Source organism: Sturnira hondurensis, unplaced genomic scaffold (assembly GCF_014824575.4).
Source record: "Sturnira hondurensis isolate 20B ecotype Veracruz unplaced genomic scaffold, ASM1482457v3 Scaffold0001120, whole genome shotgun sequence".
NCBI lineage: Eukaryota > Metazoa > Chordata > Mammalia > Chiroptera > Phyllostomidae > Sturnira > Sturnira hondurensis.
The window spans coordinates 3405940-3427152 of record NW_028073751.1 but is presented as its reverse complement, the minus strand read 5'-3'; the positions used below and the strand labels follow the sequence as shown (position 1 = coordinate 3427152).

Genomic DNA, 21213 nt, shown 5'->3' with positions numbered 1-21213 from the left:
CAAACTCAACTGCCAGCGTTTCCAACTTTCACCTGAGGGTCTCAGCGCACGTGCGGCAGATACCCCCACCCCCTCTTGGGGGGCGGGGTCCTGCTCAGAGCCAATGAGAGCTTCGGGGGGTGGAGGGGTAGGGAAGCTTCCAGAGGCGGACAGGGGGGAGGTTATAAAAGGGAGTACAGACGAGCCCACACTAGAGCCATGCAGTCCAAGCGGGAATGTGAGGTGAGTGGGAACGATGGTGGACGAGTCCCACCTGCGCGGGGAGTGAGGTGGAGGCGCGCGCCATGATCCGCCATTCCAACTTGCCCCTTCCCCTTCAGCTGTGGTGTGAGAGGGTGAATCCGGAGAACAAGGCGGCGCTGGAGGCGTGGGTCAGGGAGACGGGCATCTGCCTGGTGCAAGTGAACGGGCAGAGGAAGTATGGCGGGCCACCCCCAGGTACACTAGTCACGGTCCTACGCCTACTGGGCTACACCAGCCTCAATGGTCCCGAGCGGCCCCTTTGGGGGAGGTGCTTACCCCGATTTTCCATAATCAGAAATTCTTAACTTCCCCTTACCCCCTCCCCCAGCAAAGGTGGAAACGCCTTGCCTGTGGCTTTCCACTCATCCGCCCCCTCAAGGAATGGAGCGAGTCTTAAGGTGCGCCTACTCTGTGCCAGCCCCGGTTTAGCCTAATCACCCACGTACGCCAAAGACCCCGGGTACAGGTGTTGCACCCATTTCACAGACGTGTACTCACACGGCCCCTCCCGTGCCCGGTCCTGGCACCCCTACCCCGGAACGTCCCGGTGGGTGACGGTGTCCTTCCATCCCCTTTCCCCAGGCTGGGTAGGCAGCCCACCGCCGCCCGGGTCGGAAGTGTTTATCGGTAGGCTGCCCCAGGATGTGTACGAGCACCAGCTGATCCCACTGTTCCAGCGCGTGGGCCGTCTTTACGAGTTCCGCCTGATGATGACTTTTAGCGGCCTGAACCGCGGCTTCGCCTATGCCCGCTACAGCTCGCGGCGCGGGGCCCAGGCCGCCATCGCTACGCTGCACAACCACCCGCTGCGGCCCTCCTGCCCGCTGCTCGTGTGCCTCAGCACCGAGAAGTGCGAGCTGAGTGTAGACGGGCTGCCACCGGCTTTGACCCGCCGCGCGCTGCTGCTCGCGCTGCAGCCGCTGGGCCCGGGCCTTCAGGAGGCGCTGCTGCTGCCCAGCCCTGGGTCGGAGCCCACGCAAATGGCACTGCTCAAGTTCAGCTCGCACCGTGCCGCAGCCATGGCCAAAAAAGCCCTGATGGAAGGTAGGAGTGGAGGCTGCCAGAGGCCCCTGGTTGGGGTAACAGTGTTCTGCCAAGTACTTTACAGCTGGCAAAGTAAAAATATCTTAGGGTCAAGAAATACCCAGATTTGTAAACTTATACTATTTATTTGAACTCAAGATTTTTAAATTCCCAGTGGCACCACCGCTTACCTAAACTTAACACTTCCCTCATATTTATCTCCTGGCTTAACCCTCAACATTCTTCCAATGTAAAACACACACACAGACACACACAATGACCTCCCTCTATAGGAAAGGGGTTATTTTAAGGGGACTTGCCCAAGGCAGTGCAACTGAGACTGTCATCTGTTGTGAGAATTAAGTGGGTACTTAGCACATTTGGGGCAAGTATTCACAGTAAAGGAGCTACTTTATGATTATGCAGTGGGCAAAATTAGCATTTACCAGTAAGCCTCCAAGAAAATTTAGAAGGCAGAGGTTATCACACACCCTTTACAAATACAATGAGGCCTTAAGTCACTGAATGTGCCGGGGGTCACACCACCCGGAAATGGGAGGCTGGTCATTAAAACAGGCTGGGGCTTACTTAGCCCAGGGCTAAGACCTGTCTTGCCTTTTGCCTTTTTTCTGCAGGGCAGTCGCGCCTCTGTGGAGAGCAGGTGGCTGTGGAGTGGCTCAAGCCAGACCTGAAGCAGCGACTCCGTCAGCAGCAGGTTGTGGGGCCCTCCCCAAGGGGCCTACAGCCAGAGGGTAGCCACTTGGTGCTGGCTAGGGACAAGCTAGGGTCCCAAGGGGCTCGAGCTGCCCTGCAGCTGCTGTGTCAGCAAATGAAGCTAGGCAGCCCAGTGTTCCTCACCAAGTGCTTGGGCACAGGCCCTGCTGGCTGGCACCACTTCTGGTACCAGGTGGTGATCCCTGGGCATCCAGTGCCCTTCTGCGGCCTCATCTGGGTTGTGCTAACCATGGATGGGCAGGACGGGCATGAGGTGGCCAAGGATGCTGTGTCTGCACGGCTTCTGGAGACACTGAGCAAGTCTGGAGCCAGCCTCCTGTGGTCTGCTGGAGCTAAGGCAGGTACCCTGGTTAAGCAGTAACCCCGTCGTCTCCACGGGCAGCCTGAACAAGTAGGCAGAACCTGTGTGAGTCTCCAACCCAGCAGGCCTGGGCAGCCACCATCTGATCCCAAAAAGGGGAGGAGCGTGGGCCCTGCCCTGAGCCTGATAGAACCTCCCAGCTGGGGCCTAGCCCCAGAGCACCTGGGGACAGCTCAGGTTTGGCTAAGCTATGGTGAGGGATCTTGCCCCCCAACTCCCAGCCCAGGGTTTTCCTTGGCCTTTCTGTGTGATACACACAGCCTCTCTTACTCTGTCTCCTCCCACAGCTTAGCGTGAATCTTTGCTCATTTTGTTGATTGTTGGTTTTTATTTTGGGGATGACTGAGCCAAAGGGTCAGAAATCTGCCATTTGTCCCCACCACTTGGCATTTTGGTTTTGGTGTATGTGCATTGTTGGTTTTTCTGTGCTGGTTGTATTTATATTAAACCCCTGGTTGGTGTACACCTGTGTCCGTGCCGTCTTGCCCCAGCTGTGGACTTAGGCTATACTGCTGGTGTGAGCGCCCTACCTCTCCACAGTCCTGAGCCGTCTGCCCCTCTCTGCATACTGCACAAGAGGGTATGATATGTGTACAGCCTCTGGGGATTCAGCCCAGGAAGCAAGACTCTTGCCCAGTGAGGACCTGGTCTTTGAGATTCAGCTCATTCCCTCAGTCACTGTCCTCCTCACTCTCCTCTTCCTCCTTTTCCTCTTCCTTTAGTCCTGCAAAGAAGTCATCAGTGCTCCAGGCCTTGCTGCTCAGTGCCCGGAGTGGCCCTCCCTTTTTTTTGCGTCGACGGTAGTCATTCACCACCACAGCCCGCGACTGGGCTGTGTCCCAAAACTTGAGGCACTGGTCATGGCCACTGCTGGCCAAGAAGCGGCCACAGTGGGAGAGGGCCAGCTTCTCCACGGGCTCCCCGGTGTGCTGGCCCACAGTGCCCACCACGCGGTTTGGCAGGATGTTCACAGCCCTGGGTGGAGGGAAAAGAGCGTTGGGTATTGGCTGGTTGGGCCTACCCTTCCTATGACCTGAGGGCCTGGCCCCTCTCACCTAATGACGCCATCAGTAGACCCAGTGCACAGCAAACTGTCGGTGACTGCAACCATGCAGTCGATGGACTCGGCTCTCAGGGCAAAGCGGTCACTTGTGGCCCCAAAGCCATTCCAGTTGAAAAGGTAGATGGTACCTTCACTGGAGCCACAGGCCACCTTCCTTCCACACTACAGAGAAAAAAGGACAAACCATGTTTGTGGACCATGTCAGACCAAGTCCCTTGCACACCCACAGGCCACCATACCCAGCTGTACTTTCATGATTGTGACAGAGGTCAGGTCTCCAGACTGAGGTTCTGAAAGCAGCTCAAACCGGCGTCGCTTGATATTGAAGACACCAAGGCAGCCATCCCCACTGTAGAGAAAGCAGAGCAGCAGCAGGTTTGGCCAGAGGCTCCCCTTGAGGGAGACATTTAACACAGGGACGGGTGGGCAGGCGGCTTTGAGGCTGTACCTGGCTGTAAGCAAAAGCTTCTTGGCTGGGTCCAGAGCCATGTCAGCAATGTACTCCTCATGCTGCCGCATATCCATTACAGGGCCCTCCTTCCGCTGGTCCCAGAGCCGGATGCCACCTGTGTCATCCCCAGTGGCTAGAACATTCTCATCCACCAGCAGCAGGCTGTTGATCGGGGCACTAGAGGCACACATGCAGACGTTATTGGAGCATGTTTGTCCCAGCAGGGAGCTAGAGTCCTTACCCCTCATTTCAGCGCACAGCTGGCTCCCCTTACCCATGAGCCTTGGAAATGCGTCTTTCTAGTCGGCCCTGCTCCACATCTAGAACATGGATGGCTTTGTCCTTGGAGACAGTAATAAGCTCTGGGGGAAAAAGTGCCCAGGTCATGGTGCTGCTCACTACTCCTTTCCCACCAGCATACTGGCTTCCCCTAATACTCACTCTGCCCATCTTCAGAGAAGACCACAGCTCGGCAGGACTTGAGGTGGTGACCTGAGGACCAGAGCTCCTTGGTTCCTCCCTCTTGGCAGGAGTAGGAAAACCTTGGGAGAGGTGGGGTAGAGTGAATGACCCCAGACCCTGCGAGGGATGCACCACCTACCTAGGAGTTCCTGCAACTACAGCTCTAAGCATAAAGCTTACCACCCCATTTTTCCATTTTCAGTGAGCTTCAAATGTTAGGCCTTTTTCTCATTTGATAAACAGTAATTCAAAGTACATTTGCTTGGGACTTCTTTGTGACATCACCCGACCCCTCTTCATCATCCTTGCAAGCCCCAGCCTGAAGAAATATTAGGTCAGGACCACTGTGAAGGCCCAGAAATATCTGTTAAATTAATGACAGGCCCTAGCTGGTGGCTTGGTTGGATTGTCGTCCTGTACAATAAAAGGTTTCAGGTTCAAGCCTAGGTTATGGTTTAATCCCCAGTCGGGACGGGTACAGCAGGCAATCAATCGATGTTTCTTTTTAACATGAATACCTCTCTGCCCACTTTCTAAAAAATCAATAAAAATATCCGTGGGTGCCCTGGCTGATGTGGCTCAGTGGATTGAGCAACAGCCTGCAAACCAAAAGGTCGCTGGTTTGATTCCCACTAAGGGCACATGCCTATGTTACAGGCCAGGGTCCCAAATGGGAGTGTGCAAGAGGGAATCAACTGATTGCTATTTTCCTCCTCCTCTTAAAATAAAAACATGCTCTGGCCAGTGTGGCTCAGTGGACTGAGTGCCGGCCTGTGAACCAAAGGGTCACCAGTTTGATTCTCAGTCAGGGCACACGCTTGGGTTGCAGGCCAGGTCCCTGGTCAGGGTGTACACAAGAGGCAACCTGTGGGAGACAACCTGATGTTTCTCTCCCTTTCTCCCTCCCTCCCTCTCTCGCTGGAAATAAACTTTAAAAAACTGAATGACAGACAGCCCTAGAAGCTAGAAACACAAAACAGCAGTAAGACAGGGCTCTTGCACTCCAGGTCTTAGGGAACTAGAGAAAGCCACAGTTAATTACAACACACTGTGACCACACACTGGAAAGGAGCCAGGCTCAAAATGGATGTGGAAGAGAGGCACCAGCCTATAAACTCAGCAAGAGAAAGCACCTGTCCAGAGAGTATCCCCACTGCCTGCCTCATCCTTAAAAGGGCCAAATGAGTAAGTACTTAATTGCCACTGAGTTCCAGGTGGGAAGAACTGGGCCTATTTATTGTTTGCTCCATCCCAGTGCTTAGCATGAAAAGGCTGCTTAATAAACAGTCACTTTTTTTTTAGTGAATGAGACAAACATTCAAATTACAAACTGATGATTACAAACCATTATGAAGTTTATAAGGGAAAAGACATCTGGTGCCAAAGCAGCATCTAACTGGTAATCTAATTTAGTCTGGGGCATGTGGAACAGTGAAGAGATGCTAGGCACTCAGAGATGGGAGGTACAAGTGAGGGGAAAGGCGTTTTCCAGGCAGAAAAAATAACGTGCAAAGGAGCTGAGGCTTCAAGATATGAAGGTAAGGATGAATAAGCACAGAAACTAGAGGAAAAAGCAAGCAAGGACCCGAGGGTCAAGGGTTTTAGCCTTAATCCTAAAAGCAAAGTAAACTATTCAAAGGTTTAATCAAGGAAGTGAGGTGGTCGGGCTTTCAAAAGATCAAGTAAACAAGAAACAAAAGCAGGTCCTGCTAAGCTTGTTTCAGGCTCAGAGTAGTAATCTGGTGAGAAACAGTGCCCCGAAAGCCTTCTTGTCCTGGTACTTACTACCTCTATGCTCCCTCACGACATTACAACCAATTTGTCGTCATTTTCTTTCAAGAGATTTGTGTGGTAACTTGTTTAAAGCCGAATATTAATGAATGAATCAGACTATATGAGTCTTGCAACAGTTTTCTCCCTGCACTCGCCTCCCAGCTGCATCCTTAAGGAGTTTCCTGACCCGGAAGCCCCCTCGCCCACCACGCTCACCACGTCCCCGGTCCTACCGTGCACCTACACAAACACGTCCCCGTCTACGTCCCCTGCCGCCAGGAGGTCACGGGACGGGTGGAACGCCAGCCCACTAGCTGGCGCTTCCAAAATGATGTCTTCAGGAGTATCCCGAATACGGGCCGGTACTTCCGGGGAGTCAGAGTCCTCCTCGCCGCTCCTGTCTTCCGCGGACCTCTCCTCACGCGTGCGATCCATGTACGAGAGGATTCCAAGTGCTCTGCAGTGGAGCAGAGAGCCCAAGACCCAGTGACCCGGCAGTAGTCACTGGCTGAGCGCACCACTTCCGCTCACGGGGCGGATGGGAGGGGACAGGGCGGGATGAGGCTTCAGGCGTTCTCCGTAACCAGGAAGAGGCGGGGCTGCCGCAGCTGGCATGGGCGGGGCGGACTCCAGGGGCCACGCCCCCGCGGTCCATTACTTTCCTGTGTTGATACCATCTATCCCTACGTCTGCTAGATCGCATGGCCGTCCTTCCTCTTCATTCTGACCCGTGTTGAGTTTGGTACAACCTCCTTGCCAACCTAAGAAACATCCAGAGTTGTAGAGAATTTTTTTTTAGTTTATTTGAGCCAAACGGAAGGCATATGCGAGGGAGCAGGATCTTTAACGTTCCGGAGAATGACAATTTTGCAACTTTTTTTATGTATTTGAAATTGAAGAGGAAATGTAAGCAAGATTACATGAAGGTGGAAGAAAGCAAGACAGGCAATTGTAGCACAGGTGGCAAACACAAGGCCTGCAGGGTGAATCTGGCCCTCCACCTTGTTTTATCCAGCTCAGCACCCTGTTTCTACCCAGTGGAAGCACCGCCCTAAAATTACATTCAGACCTTTGAAGGCAACTGCGATGCTGATGTGCCCCGGCCCCAGCCCCTGTGAAAATGAGTTTGACACCCCTGGTGTAGGATCATGTGGCCAATTCCAATACTGGTGGATAAACTAGAATAAGATTATGTGGCCCTGGCTGGTGTAGCTCAGTGAATTGATCGGGGGCCTGCAAACCACAAACCATTCGATTCCCAGTCAGGGCACATGCCTGTGTTGCAGGCCAGTTCCCAGCAGGAGACTCAAGAGAGGCAGCCATACATTGATATTTCTCTCCTTCCCTCCCCCTCTAAAATAAATAAAATCTTAAAAAAAACACAAGATTATGTGCTCTCTTGAGGATGATCATTTCAAAGATGTGTTAACCTAGATGCACAGAAACAATGCACAGGGTTTCAAGACAGATAAACCTTTCACTAAAGTCATAGTATGCCTGGGATGTGACTACCCATCATGACCTGCCACTTAGGAACTTATGATCAGGTAAGCCTGTGAGGTTATTACTCTCTATAGAACCCTATTTTCAGTCCACCTCCCCAACCAGTAAAAGGAGGGCTGAATGCCCTCAGGATCAGAGAGGAACTCCAGTAGCTTGTGAAACCCACGACTGCAACAAGCACTAGCCAAGTCAGTCAGGAAGAAGCAAAGGCCCACACCACAAGGATTTCGTATGATGGGTCATGGAGCCCTGTGTATGTGTGTGCATACGTTGCTGCCTTCCACGTGCAACATCTTCATGGCTGAACACAGCATCATACCGATTCCTGCGGTTAGGCTGCAGACCCTCCCTGAGTGAGCCAGGCCAGCAGTGCTCGGGCCTGGCAAGGAGTTGCTGAAGAGGAAAATGGGCACGGTTGTTCTGGACATTCCAGTTAACAAAGGTTCTATACACAGGAGCACCCTGCATGGTAGGGCAGATGAGCAGGGGATCCCTTGGCTGAAGAGAACCTTCTCACATTACTGGGGTATTAAACCTTCTAAGACATCCCATATGTTGATTCCCCATCGCCTTAACCGAGTTAGGACCTCAGAGGTTATATGGGAGTTCTTGTCACGAGGTTGCCAACCAGAGGATCTTCATCACAAGAATTGGTGGTACTTGTAGATTTCAAACTGGCAGTCACCCCCAGGTCTTCATCCATCTTAGGACCTTCTAGGTATCTTCATTTCAGCCAGGTCTCTATGACCTTTTTCCTCACTGGGACTGCTACCTACGACTGCGGAACCTGGGTGTTATCTACCACCTGAAACTCTAGGTACTATTTCAAACAAGACTCAATTTCAGCCTCTTAAACACCCTGGCCCTATCAAGATTAAAGTGACCAAAGGCAATGGCTGCGGTGGCTCTCTAGCTTTCTCTGAATTTGGTAAGCACACAGGTTTTAGGCTTGGAACAGACAGTACGGATTTATGAGTATGAGATGCAAATGCCGGCAATGGGTACAGAGGAAGAATAAAGCAGGGTTGGATTTGGAGGTCACCAGGAAGCCCACCCTGGGCATCAGTAAACTACAGGGTGTTGAAGGGCACACCAAAATCTTTGGGCCTAGCACAGGGATTCAAAGTACTTCCTCAAGGTTATCCCCTCAGCCAGGAAAGCAGTGATGTAAGCTTAGAATTACTAAAGCCCCAGGAGAGCATAAATTCATAAAAGGTTTTTGTTCCCACAAGTGATTCTCATCAGGTGCCTTCACCTAGCACCATCATGTACAACTTTGGGATCAGACTGGCAGCCCACTGGGCTGACCCTGATTCCCAGGGAATCTCTGCCCCAAGAGTAGGCCCTCAAATGTGCCTGAATGAGCCTGACATTTGAGACCAACCATCCTTACTTCCTCTATCCATCTCTTGCTCATCAGTGAGGGCCATTCCACTCTCCACTGGGCACCCTGGCTAGTAAGCAGCCTTACTGCCTAGGGATCCAGAACCATAACTCCGGAAAGGACTAAGCTGACTTTCTGCATGTGATTTTATACAATCAGTAGAACTAATAGCCCTGTTGGTGCCTCAGGGGCCCTGGAGTGGGGGATGCTCAATATAGAAGAGGCAGGAGGTTAATCAATTTTAATGGAACCGAATGATTATACAACATTTTATATACATTCATGGGGGGGAAAAACCTTGCCACTTCTTTGGAAATTGCAGAAAGTAAGCAGTGAGGAGCAGCATATCCTTGTAAAGACTCTTCTTGGAATTCGAACTACATATTAGTATTTTGGTCTTTTCACTTCAACCCTGCAATAGGAGAAATGCGTCAGCATAAGATCAATAAACTAAGCAATTCCCCAGTTCCACAGAGGATGAATATGGTGCTCACCCATCAGCTTCCATCTTCTTCCTCTTCTCAATGATCTGCAAGGAGTCAGAGTGGACAGTTATAATGCCAGCCTAAGGTCACCTGAGGCCAAGGCTGACCTCTTTCCAACTTCCATGGCTTGGCCACCCCTTTTCTATTCCTGGACCGGTGGACCAGTGTCTCCTCCCAGTTGAACCCCTCCCACCGAAGAGGCAGTCCAGCTTACCGCACTAATTTTTTTCCACTGGCGATCAAGCTCTGCCTTGTCATTGGTTTCCTTGAAGCGCCTGGTTTTCCGCCCCTCAGACATTTTGATGCCATACTGGAATGCAGCCCTGGGGGGGGGGGGGGGCAGTTAGGAGAAGTAGCATCAGTTGCATAGCACTAGCAAGGGGACCCCAGAGAGCCCTGTGAGCAGAGAAGCTACATGGAAACGTCTCAGCCAGACAACATCCTCTACCTTGGTGTGGAGCTCGTCCACCCATCACATCCCTCTCCTCACACCATGGCTGTGTTTAGTACCAACTCACTTGGGCAAAGCTTCCTTGTTGTTCATATACTCGCTGTATTCTTCCTGGGTATCAAAATCCCAGCGACCCAGGGGGCCCTTCTTGTTACCCTGTTGCAGGACAGAATGGGAGACCGGGGAGAAAGAGATGTCAGGGGAAATGGAATTTTAGCCCTTGATTAAAGCCAGGCCCTCCCACAATCCCAGATTGCCTCATTTATAAATCCTACCTTAACAAAAACAACAATAAAAAGAATAAAATGCTTACTATGCACTTATGTACCAGGCATTATTCTAAACACTACACACCTATATTATTTAATTCTCTCAAAAACACTATTAAAATAGATTTATTTCCATTTTCCTGATGATGAAACTGAGGCATAAGCAGTATCATAAGTTGGCAAGGTCATAAAACTAATAAATGGCAGAGCCACGGTTAAACAAGGCTCCACAACAGCATTAAACCATGCTCTTACCCACTATAGTACAGAGAGAACACAGGAAAAGTAGATGAAATTTCTTTACCATTAATGGTTTGTTTGTTGGGTTTTAAGAGTTGGAGAAAAATTCCAATACTGATAGATAAACTAGAATAAACTTCATTATTTTCAAAAGACTGCAATTCCTTCTGGCCTCTCTACTAATGCACAAAGACTTGCTTACTGCCTAGGATAGAAATCACAGCCTCACACGTTGTGGGAAATAATAAAGAAATCTATTTTTGGTTCTATGTCACTTGATTTTCATACAAACACTTTGAAACAGTTAGGCAGCCCATGGCCCCACAATGCTGCTGATCCCATTACTGTAGCTAAGGGAAGGTGAGGACAAGTAAATGAGACACAGATATTTTGGGAGTGGAGAAAGGGGAAATGTACTATGGAGTTTACTGCCCAACAGCCTCCACCCATCCTTTTAACTCCATACCTGGTCCATTTTGCTGTAATCAACCTCCTCGTCACTGTCTACAGCCATGTCGTCCATCCTTAAGAGAAGCAACAGTTGAACAGATGGTGCAGACCCATACTCCTATGCGCCATCTAGAAACCTATCCTAGTGAGAAACTATATGCCTAGGAATGACCATACCCCTAGACCTCCCACCCAGAGCCTAACAGAATAGTTCATCCAAGTAAAAGTACTTACGGATCCCAGCAAATCAAATTTCCCCTTACCCCACCCCCCTACTCCCACCCAAACTTGTTCTCCAATCATGTCAACCTCCTTTAACAGAGTCTCACATACGTGGCTGGGTAGCACTCAGCATAACTGTTGGACATGCCAAAGAAATCTCCTAGCTGCTTCTTGTCCTCCGGCTTCTTCAGCATACGCTATGTTAAAGACAATAATTCTCCCTGTAGCAGAAAAGTTTCAAGCAAGTAGAGCCAAGGGCTAAAAGAAACAACATGAAAACTCTAAGAAGAGGACTGTGAACCTGAATGGGTTCTCTCACAAAAGGGAAAGTCACAATGACTTCATCCCAGTCAAAATTAATACAAAAGGGAAGAAGCGGGGTTGTGGGAAAACAGGCAGGCAGGTGGAGTTGGAATAAAAAGAGAACAATTCTTCCCTGTGTGGCTGCTGTAGCTCAGTGGATTGAGTGCTGGCCTGCAAAGCAAAGGGTTACCAGTTCGATTCCTAGTCAGGGTACATGCCTGGGTTGCAGGACACCCCAGTAGGGGCTGTGCAAGAGGCAAGCACACACTGATATTTCTCTCCATTTCTCCCTCCCTGCCCCTCTCTGAACATAAACAAACAAAATCTTTAAAAAAGGAGAGAGAAAACAATTCTCTAGAACCCAGGAACTTATTGAAATAAAGGATATGATTCAGTGCTTTCCCAGCCAGCAGAACCAGCAAACTTTTCATTGATGGATTTGATCAACTCCTTGGCAGATCCAGGTCCTGGGAAAAAGAGAAGTCTATTAGCACACTGAAATGAGAAATTTACCACCTCTTCCCTACAACACACTTCCAGCCTGCGGCTTTCTTAAAAATACTTTTTAAGCAATAGAACCTGTTTAGCTAACAAAATTTTAATCAAATCCCAAGTAATAATGAAGTAATCTGGCTGAGATGGGGTAATGAGTGCACTCAACCAGCCTCCCACCCTCAAGACCACAGAGCAGGAGGAGCTGTATCTAACAGATCACACATAGCCTGTCACTGCCCAGGAAGATGAAGGGAACTCCGGACTTATCTTCTGTCAATTCCACACAGCAAGACATGGATCCTATGAGAACCCAGAACCAGGAAGTCCCCCGATCCCACCCTTGCAGGCTCTGAGCTCTAGGTCAGATTCAGCCCAGGGGAAAGCAGGGCTGCCAGAGGGAATGCAAGACACTTTGGACACACTCACCTTTGTCAACGTCGATGGGCTGGAAAGAAAAGAGAATCTGAAGTCAGTGTGTCACCATGAAGGATTTCTACTCATCCTCTACTTCCCAAGTTTGAATCCATTCCCTACCCTCTTGTTGTCCCCCTTTACAGAATGGTTCCTACCTACCCTGGATTAGTGAACCCAGTTGTTTCTATAGAGCCATGAGCTGCCTATATAACAAAGATGTCCTGTACCTGCCTGCGCACGCAGAGAGGTGGGCAGCTCCACCACTTGGTACCAGGAGCCACATCTTACCTCATCATCCACTTTTGGCTTCTCAAAGTAGCTGTGCCTCTTCTTCTCTTCCTCTCTCTCTCGGTCCCGCTCCCGATCTCGTTCTCGTTCCCGCTCTCTGTCACGATCTCTGTCTCTCTCGCGATCACGCTCCCGTTCCCGATATCTCTCCCGCTCCTTGTCCCGAGGTATCTTGGTTGTGGAGGGCACATAATCCCCAATGTCTTCAAATATACTAGGAAACAGAGATAACTAGTTGCCAAAGTCACACCACACTTTCACTTCCCCTGTCCATTTCACTAGATTCTCACACCCAGGCCTCCCCAAAATGCTGAAGACAAAAAACACAGAGCCCCCTTTCTCCCTCAGATCAGGTGAGAGGGGCTAGGATACATACTTCATGTCAGCCTCAGGGGGTTTCTTCTCTTCCAGCTTCCCTAAAATGTAAAGACAATTAATGAGGAAAAATCGTTAATTTCTACTTGGCCTCATCATGCTAATTTTTCTTAAAAAAATAAAAATAAAGTAAGATTTAAGTTGGCCGGTGTAGCTCAGTGGATTGAGTGATGGCCTGCAAACGGAAGGATCACCAGTTCAATTCCTGGTCAGGGCACATGCTTGGGTTGCAAGCCAGGCACGTGCCCAGTAGGTGGCACATGAGAGGCAACCACACATTGATGTTTTTTTCCTCTCCTTTCCCTTCCCCTCTCTATAAATAAATAAATAAAATTAAAAAATAAAAATAAAAAAAGGTTTCACTATATTTTTAGAGAGAAGGGAATCGGGGGGCAGGGTGAGAGAAACATCAATATGTGAAAGAAACATCAATTAGTTGTCCCTCCCATGCCCCCCAAATGGGGACCTGGCCCGCAACCCAGGCATGTGCCCTAACTAGGAATTGAACTGGCAACCCTTCAGTGTAGGGGATGACGCCCAACCCACTGCTCCACACCAGTCAAGGCTCTTTAATCTTCAGTGCCCTTTTAAACACCTACTTAGAAGGTGGGACGAAAGGCTACCCATTCATTCCTTCTCATGCTGAAAGTTACCCAATACCTCCTGGATGGGTCCAACAGACAGAAACTGGAGGTAAGCACGCCCTTGCCTATGCTCCACTGCTCTAGTTTCCCTCTGTTCCCCAGGAACCTGCTGATATTCTGGAGACAGAAGGCTCCAGGAGACCTTGGTTCCATTCTCGAATGCCCCTACAGGGATAAGGTTTCTCTCCCTACCCCTCCAGATTACCTTTATCCTTCTTCTTGAGCTTCTTGTTGCGGGTACCCTGCCTCAGGTAGGAAAGGATCTGGGTGAGCTTGCTGATGACAATGTCATTTGTAGTCAGTGTGGTCTGGGCCTGAAAATCCCAAGAAGCAAGAATGTCATCCCACTGAGCAGGAATCTTTTCATCTGTTCATTCATTCGCTTACCAAGCTGAAGGATGATTAGAATTAGCTAGTGAAGACTGGAAAGGAAGTGTTGTGGAAGGACATTCCAGAGAGGTGAAACCACATGCACAAAGGCCTGGGTCAAAAGTGATTCTACACATTGATGAAAGCAAGAATGACTGAAGAACAAACAGCAGGGACACACAGTGAAAACAGGCTGCAAAGTCGAAAAGATGCAAAGGCTCACAGGCCACAGTAAAGATTTTGCTGTTTATTCTAACACCAAGAAACCAAGGAAAGCTTCAAAACTGTGCTGAGACAAAAGTTCGGGTTTTGAAATAATCACTCTGGCCACGTGTAAAAACAGAATTGGAGACTAGGGTGGTGGTCAGGGGTTGCTGGCTAAAATGTACAGAGCTACTTTCAGAAGTGATGAAAATGTTTTAAAACTGATTGTGATAATGGTTACACAATTCTATGAATATATTAAAAGCCAATGAATTATACACCTTATAGGGGCAAATTGTGGCCCTGGCAGGGTATCTCAGTTGGTTAGAGCATCATCCCACTAAGCCAAGGTTGCAAGTTCAATCCCCAGTCCGGGCACATACAAGAAATCAACCAATGAATGAATGCATAAATAAGTGGAACAACAAATAAATGTTTCTCTCTCTCTCTCATATCAATACATAAATTTTTAAAAGGGGGGATATTGTATGGTATGTGAATTACATCTCAGTAATAACTAAGAATAAATAAAATATTAGAAGGGAACCAGAGTAGAAGTGGGGAAACCAATTAGAAGAATCTTTTAATAGATCCAACAAAGAGATGATGGCTTAGACTAGAATGCTATTGGGTGGAGACAGAGAAAAGGGAGTGGATTCAGTTGAAATTTAGATGAGAAGTAGACAGAACTTGGTGATGGGTTAAATGTGGTCAATGAGACCGGGCAGAACTGATGCCGATTTCTAGGTTTGAGACTCATGTGAAAGGCTTTCAGGGTTTGGGTTGCTCACCTCCATGGTGGGGCAATCAGCTTTGCTTCGGATAAGAGTGGTGGGGATGTCTGTATCAGCATACTCATCATCCAGGTCTACCACATAGGCCATGCGGCCTGGCAGGAACAGCTCATTCCGCTCATATGCCTTGCTTTTGAAGAGCATGCGGTAAACGTTGCGGCCTATGAAAAGACAGAGCAGCAAGAAGCCAATGAGAGCCCTTCTACAACAACCGCTGCCATTTTTTGAGTGCTTACTCTGTGCCAGACAACATGCCAAGTGCTATGAGTGCTTTACTTTGCTTCATTCAATCTTCAGAACAGCCTTGTAAACTGGGTATTATCTCCTCTTAACTAATAAGAACATTAAAGCTGAGAGTTAAGTGATTTACCTAAAGTCGCATAGCTACCAAATGACAGAACAAAGAACGAGACCCGGGCAGTCTCTTATTCACCCTCCTCCACTGGCTTCTCAAGGACACTGTGTGCTTATCATGGTACTAGGTCCTGTGAGGAATAAGGATGAGGGCAGTTTTACTATATTTTTAAATGCATTTATTTATTAGAGATGTTATTTATTTATTTTTAGAGAGGGGAAGGGAGGGAGAAAGAGAAGAGAAAAACATCAATGTGTGGTTGCCTGCCACTTGCCCCTAATGGGGACTCAACCGGCAACCGAGGCACGTGCCCTGACTGGAAATTGAACCGCTGACCCTGTGGTTCACAGACAGGCACTCAATCCACTGAGCCACACCAACCAGGGCAGTTGTTTTTGTTTTTTAATTTTTATTTATTTATTTATAGAGAATGGAGAAGGGAGAAAGAAGGAGTGAAACATCAATGTGTGGTTGCCTCTAAAATGCCGCTAACCGGGGACCTGGCCCACAAGCCAAACATGTGCCCTGACCAGGAAACAAACTGGCAACCTTTCAGTTCGTGGGATGATGCCTAACCCACTGAGCCACACCAGGCGGGCAAGATTGAAGTATAAGGTAATATTAAGAATGAATGAAAAACCAGTTCTTAGTAGGCATGTTGCCTATATTCTCTGTCCAAATAATCCCTTGAGGTGCACACTGCTGATAGACAAACAGGCACTGAGAAATAATGTGAGGTGCCTAACCCACAAGCTTGCTATGATTCCATCATCAGGATTCTAACCCAGTTCTCTCAGACTGCAAGTTCTGGGTTTTTAATCACCAACAATGCTATACCTCCCTTAAAGTATTAGCCCTAATCTGAAAGAGCTTCCCACCTAACTAAGGAGACATTAATAACACATGAAATAACTAAGTCTGTGTCTGAACTGTACTAGAGTATTTTATGAAACTAGCTAGTTTAGGGGCAAAAAAAAGAGAGAGAGGAAAAACAGGCTGAAATAAAGGGAAGCATACCCTGCTCCACGCATTAGTCTACAATTCACCTAGCATGCAGAGCCAGTAGTGTGGCACCTCTGTACTCACCCAAACGTGTTTTAAATTCAATTTTATTTTCAGGATCCTCATCTTTCCTGAAAAGACCAAAAAAAAGAAATTTTTTTTTTTTTTTTTTTTGCTAAATGTGTTCTCCTACTTTAGATCCCACCTTTCTAAACCCTCAAGTTCTGCCTGATGTTCACATACTTGGTTTCCTTCTGGGGCTTTTCCATTAGTTCTTCCTCTTCTTTCTCTTTGCTGGCAATCTCAGCTCGTACCTAACAGTAAAGTAAGTAATGTTTAGACATGCAAAATCATTTTTACACATATTTACTGACACCACTATACCACACAGTGCCAGGAACTAAGAGCTCAATACTAAACAAGTCAATATAATCCTTGCTCTAATGGAGCTTGTAACAAGAGAGACAGACATATTAAGCAATTAACAAAATATGGTAACTGCTATAAGTAAAATAGGAGAGGTATGCAAGGGTACAGGAAGTGGAAAGTGAGGAATGGAGAGAAAATAAAGTGGAAGCTGAGATTTGAAGAAGTAGCAATCAGTCCCACAGAAGGGCCACCGCGAGCCCTTCTAGATGGTCTGAACTAAGAGCAGTCCACACGAGAGCATTCGGCTTTCTAGTATCATTCTCCACTCACTCACCAAGGCTCACCTTTTGAAGCAGAGCAAAATCCAAGCCTTTCACCAAATGGGTGTGTTCCATGTCACCACCCAAGAATTTGGACTCTTGGATCAACTGTCTTCTCTTCTCTGCAGCTGACTTGTCCCTGGATAACGAAAGACACCGTGTTAGAATGGCCCTTTGGGGGTGGCAAATGCCGCATGAAATGGCTTGATGTGAGCTCCAGAGCAGGGAAAGTGTGAGAACGAATTCGTACTGTGATACTCTGACTCTGGGAGGCTGAGAAAACCATGCCCAGGCCCCCCCGGCACTTACGCCTCAGCAGTGGGGCCCACAGCTCTGTAGTTAGCTGTAGTGCTGATCAGCTCGGTCTCCTCATAGTCTTTATTCACGCCATCTCGCCGTTCCTTGGCTCGGTCCCGGTACTTCTCTGCGAGTTCTCTCTCTCTCTCAATTTCTTGTTGGCGAAGCTTGGCATAATAACTACGACCAGGAAGAGACAAATGTGTAAGGCTAACCAGCTGCTATCTCAATGTCAACACAACTGGTCATGTCTGTTTCCCTAAACTTTCATCCAACTCTTTTTAAAAAATATTTTATTTTTTATTTTTAAAGAGAGGGGAAGGGAAGTAGAAAGAGAGGGAGAGAAACATCAATGTGTGGTTGCCTCTCACATGGTCCCCACTGGGGACCGGGCCTGCAACCCCAGGCCTGTGCCCTGACTGGGAATCGAACCATGATCCTTTCACAGCCCGCACTCAATCCACTGAGCTACACCAGCCAGAGCCATCCAATTCTTTATGGTAAACATCATATACAACCTGAAAACACTTCTGGTCACCTCTCAGTAGTTCTCAAGAACACAACTACAGCATCTTCCCTCACACACACATCGTTCCATCTGCCACCTCAGGACACTCCATCTTTCACCTCAGAATTCTTTAAAGCCACCAACCCTTACATCGCCGAGTCTCTATAGTGTTAAGGCTTTTCTGTACAGAAATGATGAGGTCATCTGAATTATCATCCCCTTCCAAGTGTCAACAGAAAATAAATCAGTCCTTGCCAGTTCTCCCCCAGAAGAGTAGAAAGCTAATTACAGGTCCAGAAAGTTCAGTATCATATAAATAATGATGATAATGATGATGGTGATGACAACTAAGATTTATTGGATGGTGACTATATGCCAGGCACTGGCACACAGTTTACATGCAACTACCACAATGGATCTCATGTCAACCTAGTGAAAGTTACTACCACTATTTCTATTCTACCATGAGAGTATTAAGGATTGGAAAGATTAAGCAAAATGCTGAGGTATTCCACTAGAAACTGGTAGAGATTAAAACACCACAGGCTGACTTCAAACCCCTAACCTGCCACTCCACACATCATTCCCCTCCACTATGAAAGCTGGGAGAGTGATGACCTTAATGGAAAACTTCAGTCTCTGGTCTTTTAACTAGCCCCTCCTCCTTTCCCTCAAACCCTACCCAACTCAAAACCCAACACTCCTCCCTCCTTCCTTCACCTTTTCTTTTTTCTCCTTCGTGCAGCCGGGTCTTCATCCTCATTGTACTCCCTCGGCATCCTAGAAGAGAAAGAAATTTATTGAGAGCAAAATACTGCCACAGCCCCAGAAACCCCAAAAAGTGGCCCTGAGGACTGAAGAAAGGTCTAGAACACTGATAAGAATAACAGTTTCAATCAGGCAGAGATCCATGTTGATATTTGTAAGTCAGTAGTTCTCACTTTAAAGAGTATCACAACCATTTGAGGGACTATTAAAATTGTTTCCTCAAATGTCTGCCCCAGGATCTGAGTCTGTGCAGCTAGAATGGGCCCAGGAATATGCCCATTGAAGCACCAGCAGCAACTCTAGTACAAGTGGTTCATGGAACACACCCTGAGAAAAAGTAAATCGCAGAGCATCCCAGTCTCCACTGGAGCTTCAATTTCCAGAGAGAAAGTATCAGAACTGCAGGCTTCAAAAAATAACCAGCCTTCCAGTTCCTAAGACATCTAGATAAACAAGACTTTCTGTAGGAAGGAGATGGGGAGACAGGCTGGATCTCCCCAGAACTTACTCATGGTGACGTGACTTGGAAGGCGGTGCAGAGGTAGGTGCAGCCCTTGGGGTCATGAGAAGTTTCCTGAAGTCTTCATTGGTGAGTTTTGATCTAGAAGACAAAGATTTTAAAATTTAGTACCCAATAAAAGTTAATAAAGAAATATGAAAATTAAAATAAAATATGAAATTAAATAAATATGAAATTAAAAATATGGTTACTTTTACTGTAAATCAGGGAACTACAACTTAAAACAAAATATGCAACCCTGGCTGGGTAACTCAGTTGCTTATGGCATCGTTCCAATATGCCAAAGCTGCATGCTCAAGGCCAGGGCACATACAATAAGCAACCAATGAACACATAAGAAATGGATCAACAAATCAATGTTTCTCTCTCAAATCAGTAAATTAATAAAAAAAATTTTAAATGCCACCTCTACTGCATCAAAGTGTTAATTATTAAAAAGTCTGATTAATCACCCTGGCTGGAGTGGCTCAGTAGATTGAGCACCAGCCTGCGTGAACCAAGAGGTTGCCAGTTGATTCCCGGTCAGGGCATATGCTTGGGTTGCAGGCCAGGTCCCCAGCTGGGGGCATGGGAGAGGCAGCCAATCCATGTTTCTCTCACTCACTGATGTTTTTCCCTTTCTCCCTCCCTTCCCTCTCTCTGAAAATAAGTAAAATCTTTTTAAAAATGGTAATAAAATAAAAGCCCTAGCTGGTGTAGCTCAGTGGATTAAGCACGGGCCTGCAAATCAAAGGATCGAGGTTCGGTTTCTTTTTTTTTTTTAATTTTTATTTTTATTTAATTCTTAGAGGTTCGGTTTCTGGTCAGGGCACATGCCTGGATTGCAGGCCAGTTCCCAGGAGGGGACGCACGAGAGGCAACCATACATTAATATATCTCTCCCTCTCTCCTTCCCTTCCTCCCTAAAAATAAATAAATAAATAATCTTTTTAAAAAAAAGAGTAGGAAGAAATGATCACAATGGTTACCTCTAAGAAAGTTACTGGAACAGGGAATTTTATCAAAGAGAACTTTACCCTTATTTCCCATGTTTTATCTTTCGATAAGAGAAATTCCTATGTAATGTGTAATTAAACATCAACTTTCAAAACTAGCACTCTCCCTGCCAGAATTTCCCTTCTGTTACTCTTATGTAGTTGACCTGATCCAGTAAAAGGGGCAAGTGATACAATTTTTTGACCATCCTTGCTTACAAGACATTAATTCTTTTACCATCACCACCACCACCACCCTACCCACTGCCCAGCTCATTCCCATGGTCTGAAATCAAAACACTCACTGGTGGAAGGAGTGAGGATCATCCACATCGTGGCCATCTGGGGCCAAAGGGTTGGAGAACGGCTCGCCTAAGATACAAAATTGGCATTAACTTAATCACTCTTTCGTGTCAGGTTCTGTGCAAAAGTTGGGGGTATAACACTGAGCAATACAGATGTGCTTTCCTGTTAAATTGCTCACAATCTAGTGAGGAAGAAAGGCAGAAGAGCGACAGTAACGATAAAGGGTAGTAAGTACTTAAATGGGAAAATACAAAGAGCTGCGGGAGCCCGGAGGAGGGGGCCCCTAAATCAGCTGGAGGGTCAGCAAAGACTTCCTGAAAAGGACATCTAAGATACTACGAGAGTGAGAAATTGACGCAACCCAAGATTAAGTGATACGGGGCTGGGGAGGGGGGGAGCAATAAATCAGATAAACCCCATCTTTTGACACTTAGGACAAAGACTAGGCTTAAAGATAGAGTCTGGGGCTGCCCGGCCTCACTTGGGGCCCAATGTATTCACCAAGGCTCCAAGCGTCACTCCGGCCCCTCTCCACCCTCACAGACACACACACACCCTATTTAAGGTCTAAATAACGCGCCATGTGTCCCGGGTCCCGCAGAGAAAAAAGGGACAGACGACCCGAGACTTACTATCTCGCTCCGGCATTTTGTCCGCGGTGTTTCAACGCCTACAAGAACTGAGGTCCACCAACAACAAAGCAGCGACAGCCTTTTCCCCACAATGCACCTCCGTATCCAACCCACAGTCCTTTGCGTCCCGCGGTCTTTCCGCACCCGCCCACCCGCAGGGA

General features: G+C 47.8%; 3 protein-coding genes across 3 annotated transcripts; 1 reads left to right on the top strand and 2 right to left on the bottom strand.

Annotated features, from left to right (window-relative positions):
- Positions 1 to 89: 89 nt before the first annotated feature.
- DND1 (DND microRNA-mediated repression inhibitor 1) lies at positions 90 to 2854 on the top strand. Its single transcript, XM_037062172.1, has 4 exons — positions 90 to 222; positions 321 to 438; positions 826 to 1287; positions 1902 to 2854. Exons 1-4 carry the CDS (start codon positions 199 to 201, stop codon positions 2360 to 2362), a joined length of 1065 nt encoding a protein of 354 aa, XP_036918067.1. The 5' UTR covers positions 90 to 198; the 3' UTR covers positions 2363 to 2854.
- On the bottom strand, positions 1398 to 6625 carry WDR55 (WD repeat domain 55). The gene is made up of 7 exons (XM_037062159.1): positions 6356 to 6625; positions 4318 to 4418; positions 4151 to 4238; positions 3874 to 4053; positions 3675 to 3774; positions 3418 to 3587; positions 1398 to 3337 (listed from the first exon to the last, which is right to left on the bottom strand). The coding sequence occupies exons 1-7, from the start codon at positions 6544 to 6546 to the stop codon at positions 3034 to 3036; spliced, it is 1134 nt and encodes a 377-aa protein (XP_036918054.1). The 5' UTR covers positions 6547 to 6625; the 3' UTR covers positions 1398 to 3033.
- Positions 6626 to 9224: 2599 nt separating this feature from the next.
- On the bottom strand, positions 9225 to 21188 carry IK (IK cytokine). The gene is made up of 20 exons (XM_037062017.1): positions 21053 to 21188; positions 20420 to 20486; positions 19129 to 19221; positions 18573 to 18632; positions 17357 to 17524; positions 17072 to 17186; positions 16602 to 16672; positions 16443 to 16489; positions 14999 to 15162; positions 13840 to 13948; positions 12992 to 13031; positions 12616 to 12829; positions 12340 to 12358; positions 11807 to 11885; positions 11227 to 11307; positions 10910 to 10967; positions 10002 to 10090; positions 9698 to 9806; positions 9493 to 9527; positions 9225 to 9410 (listed from the first exon to the last, which is right to left on the bottom strand). Exons 1-20 carry the CDS (start codon positions 21066 to 21068, stop codon positions 9383 to 9385), a joined length of 1662 nt encoding a protein of 553 aa, XP_036917912.1. The 5' UTR covers positions 21069 to 21188; the 3' UTR covers positions 9225 to 9382.
- Positions 21189 to 21213: the final 25 nt, after the last annotated feature.

What these genes read in the sequence shown, in the direction of transcription:
- IK (XM_037062017.1), bottom strand. An exon ending in ATTTTGCTCTGCTTCAAAAG is followed by an intron (nt 16,673 to 17,071) that starts GTGAGCCTTGGT and finishes CTTTACTGTTAG; the next exon opens with GTACGAGCTGAGATTGCCAG. An exon ending in CTGATTGCCCCACCATGGAG is followed by an intron (nt 13,949 to 14,998) that starts GTGAGCAACCCA and finishes TGGGATTTTCAG; the next exon opens with GCCCAGACCACACTGACTAC.
- DND1 (XM_037062172.1), top strand. Translation starts at nt 199, where the DNA reads ATGCAGTCCAAGCGGGAATGTGAG. An exon ending in AGTCCAAGCGGGAATGTGAG is followed by an intron (nt 223 to 320) that starts GTGAGTGGGAAC and finishes CTTCCCCTTCAG; the next exon opens with CTGTGGTGTGAGAGGGTGAA. An exon ending in CAAAAAAGCCCTGATGGAAG is followed by an intron (nt 1,288 to 1,901) that starts GTAGGAGTGGAG and finishes TTTTTTCTGCAG; the next exon opens with GGCAGTCGCGCCTCTGTGGA.
- WDR55 (XM_037062159.1), bottom strand. Translation starts at nt 6,546, where the DNA reads ATGGATCGCACGCGTGAGGAGAGGTCCGCGGAAGACAGGAGCGGCGAG. An exon ending in CTTCTCTGAAGATGGGCAGA is followed by an intron (nt 4,239 to 4,317) that starts GTGAGTATTAGG and finishes TTTTTCCCCCAG; the next exon opens with AGCTTATTACTGTCTCCAAG. An exon ending in AAGCTTTTGCTTACAGCCAG is followed by an intron (nt 3,775 to 3,873) that starts GTACAGCCTCAA and finishes CTTTCTCTACAG; the next exon opens with TGGGGATGGCTGCCTTGGTG.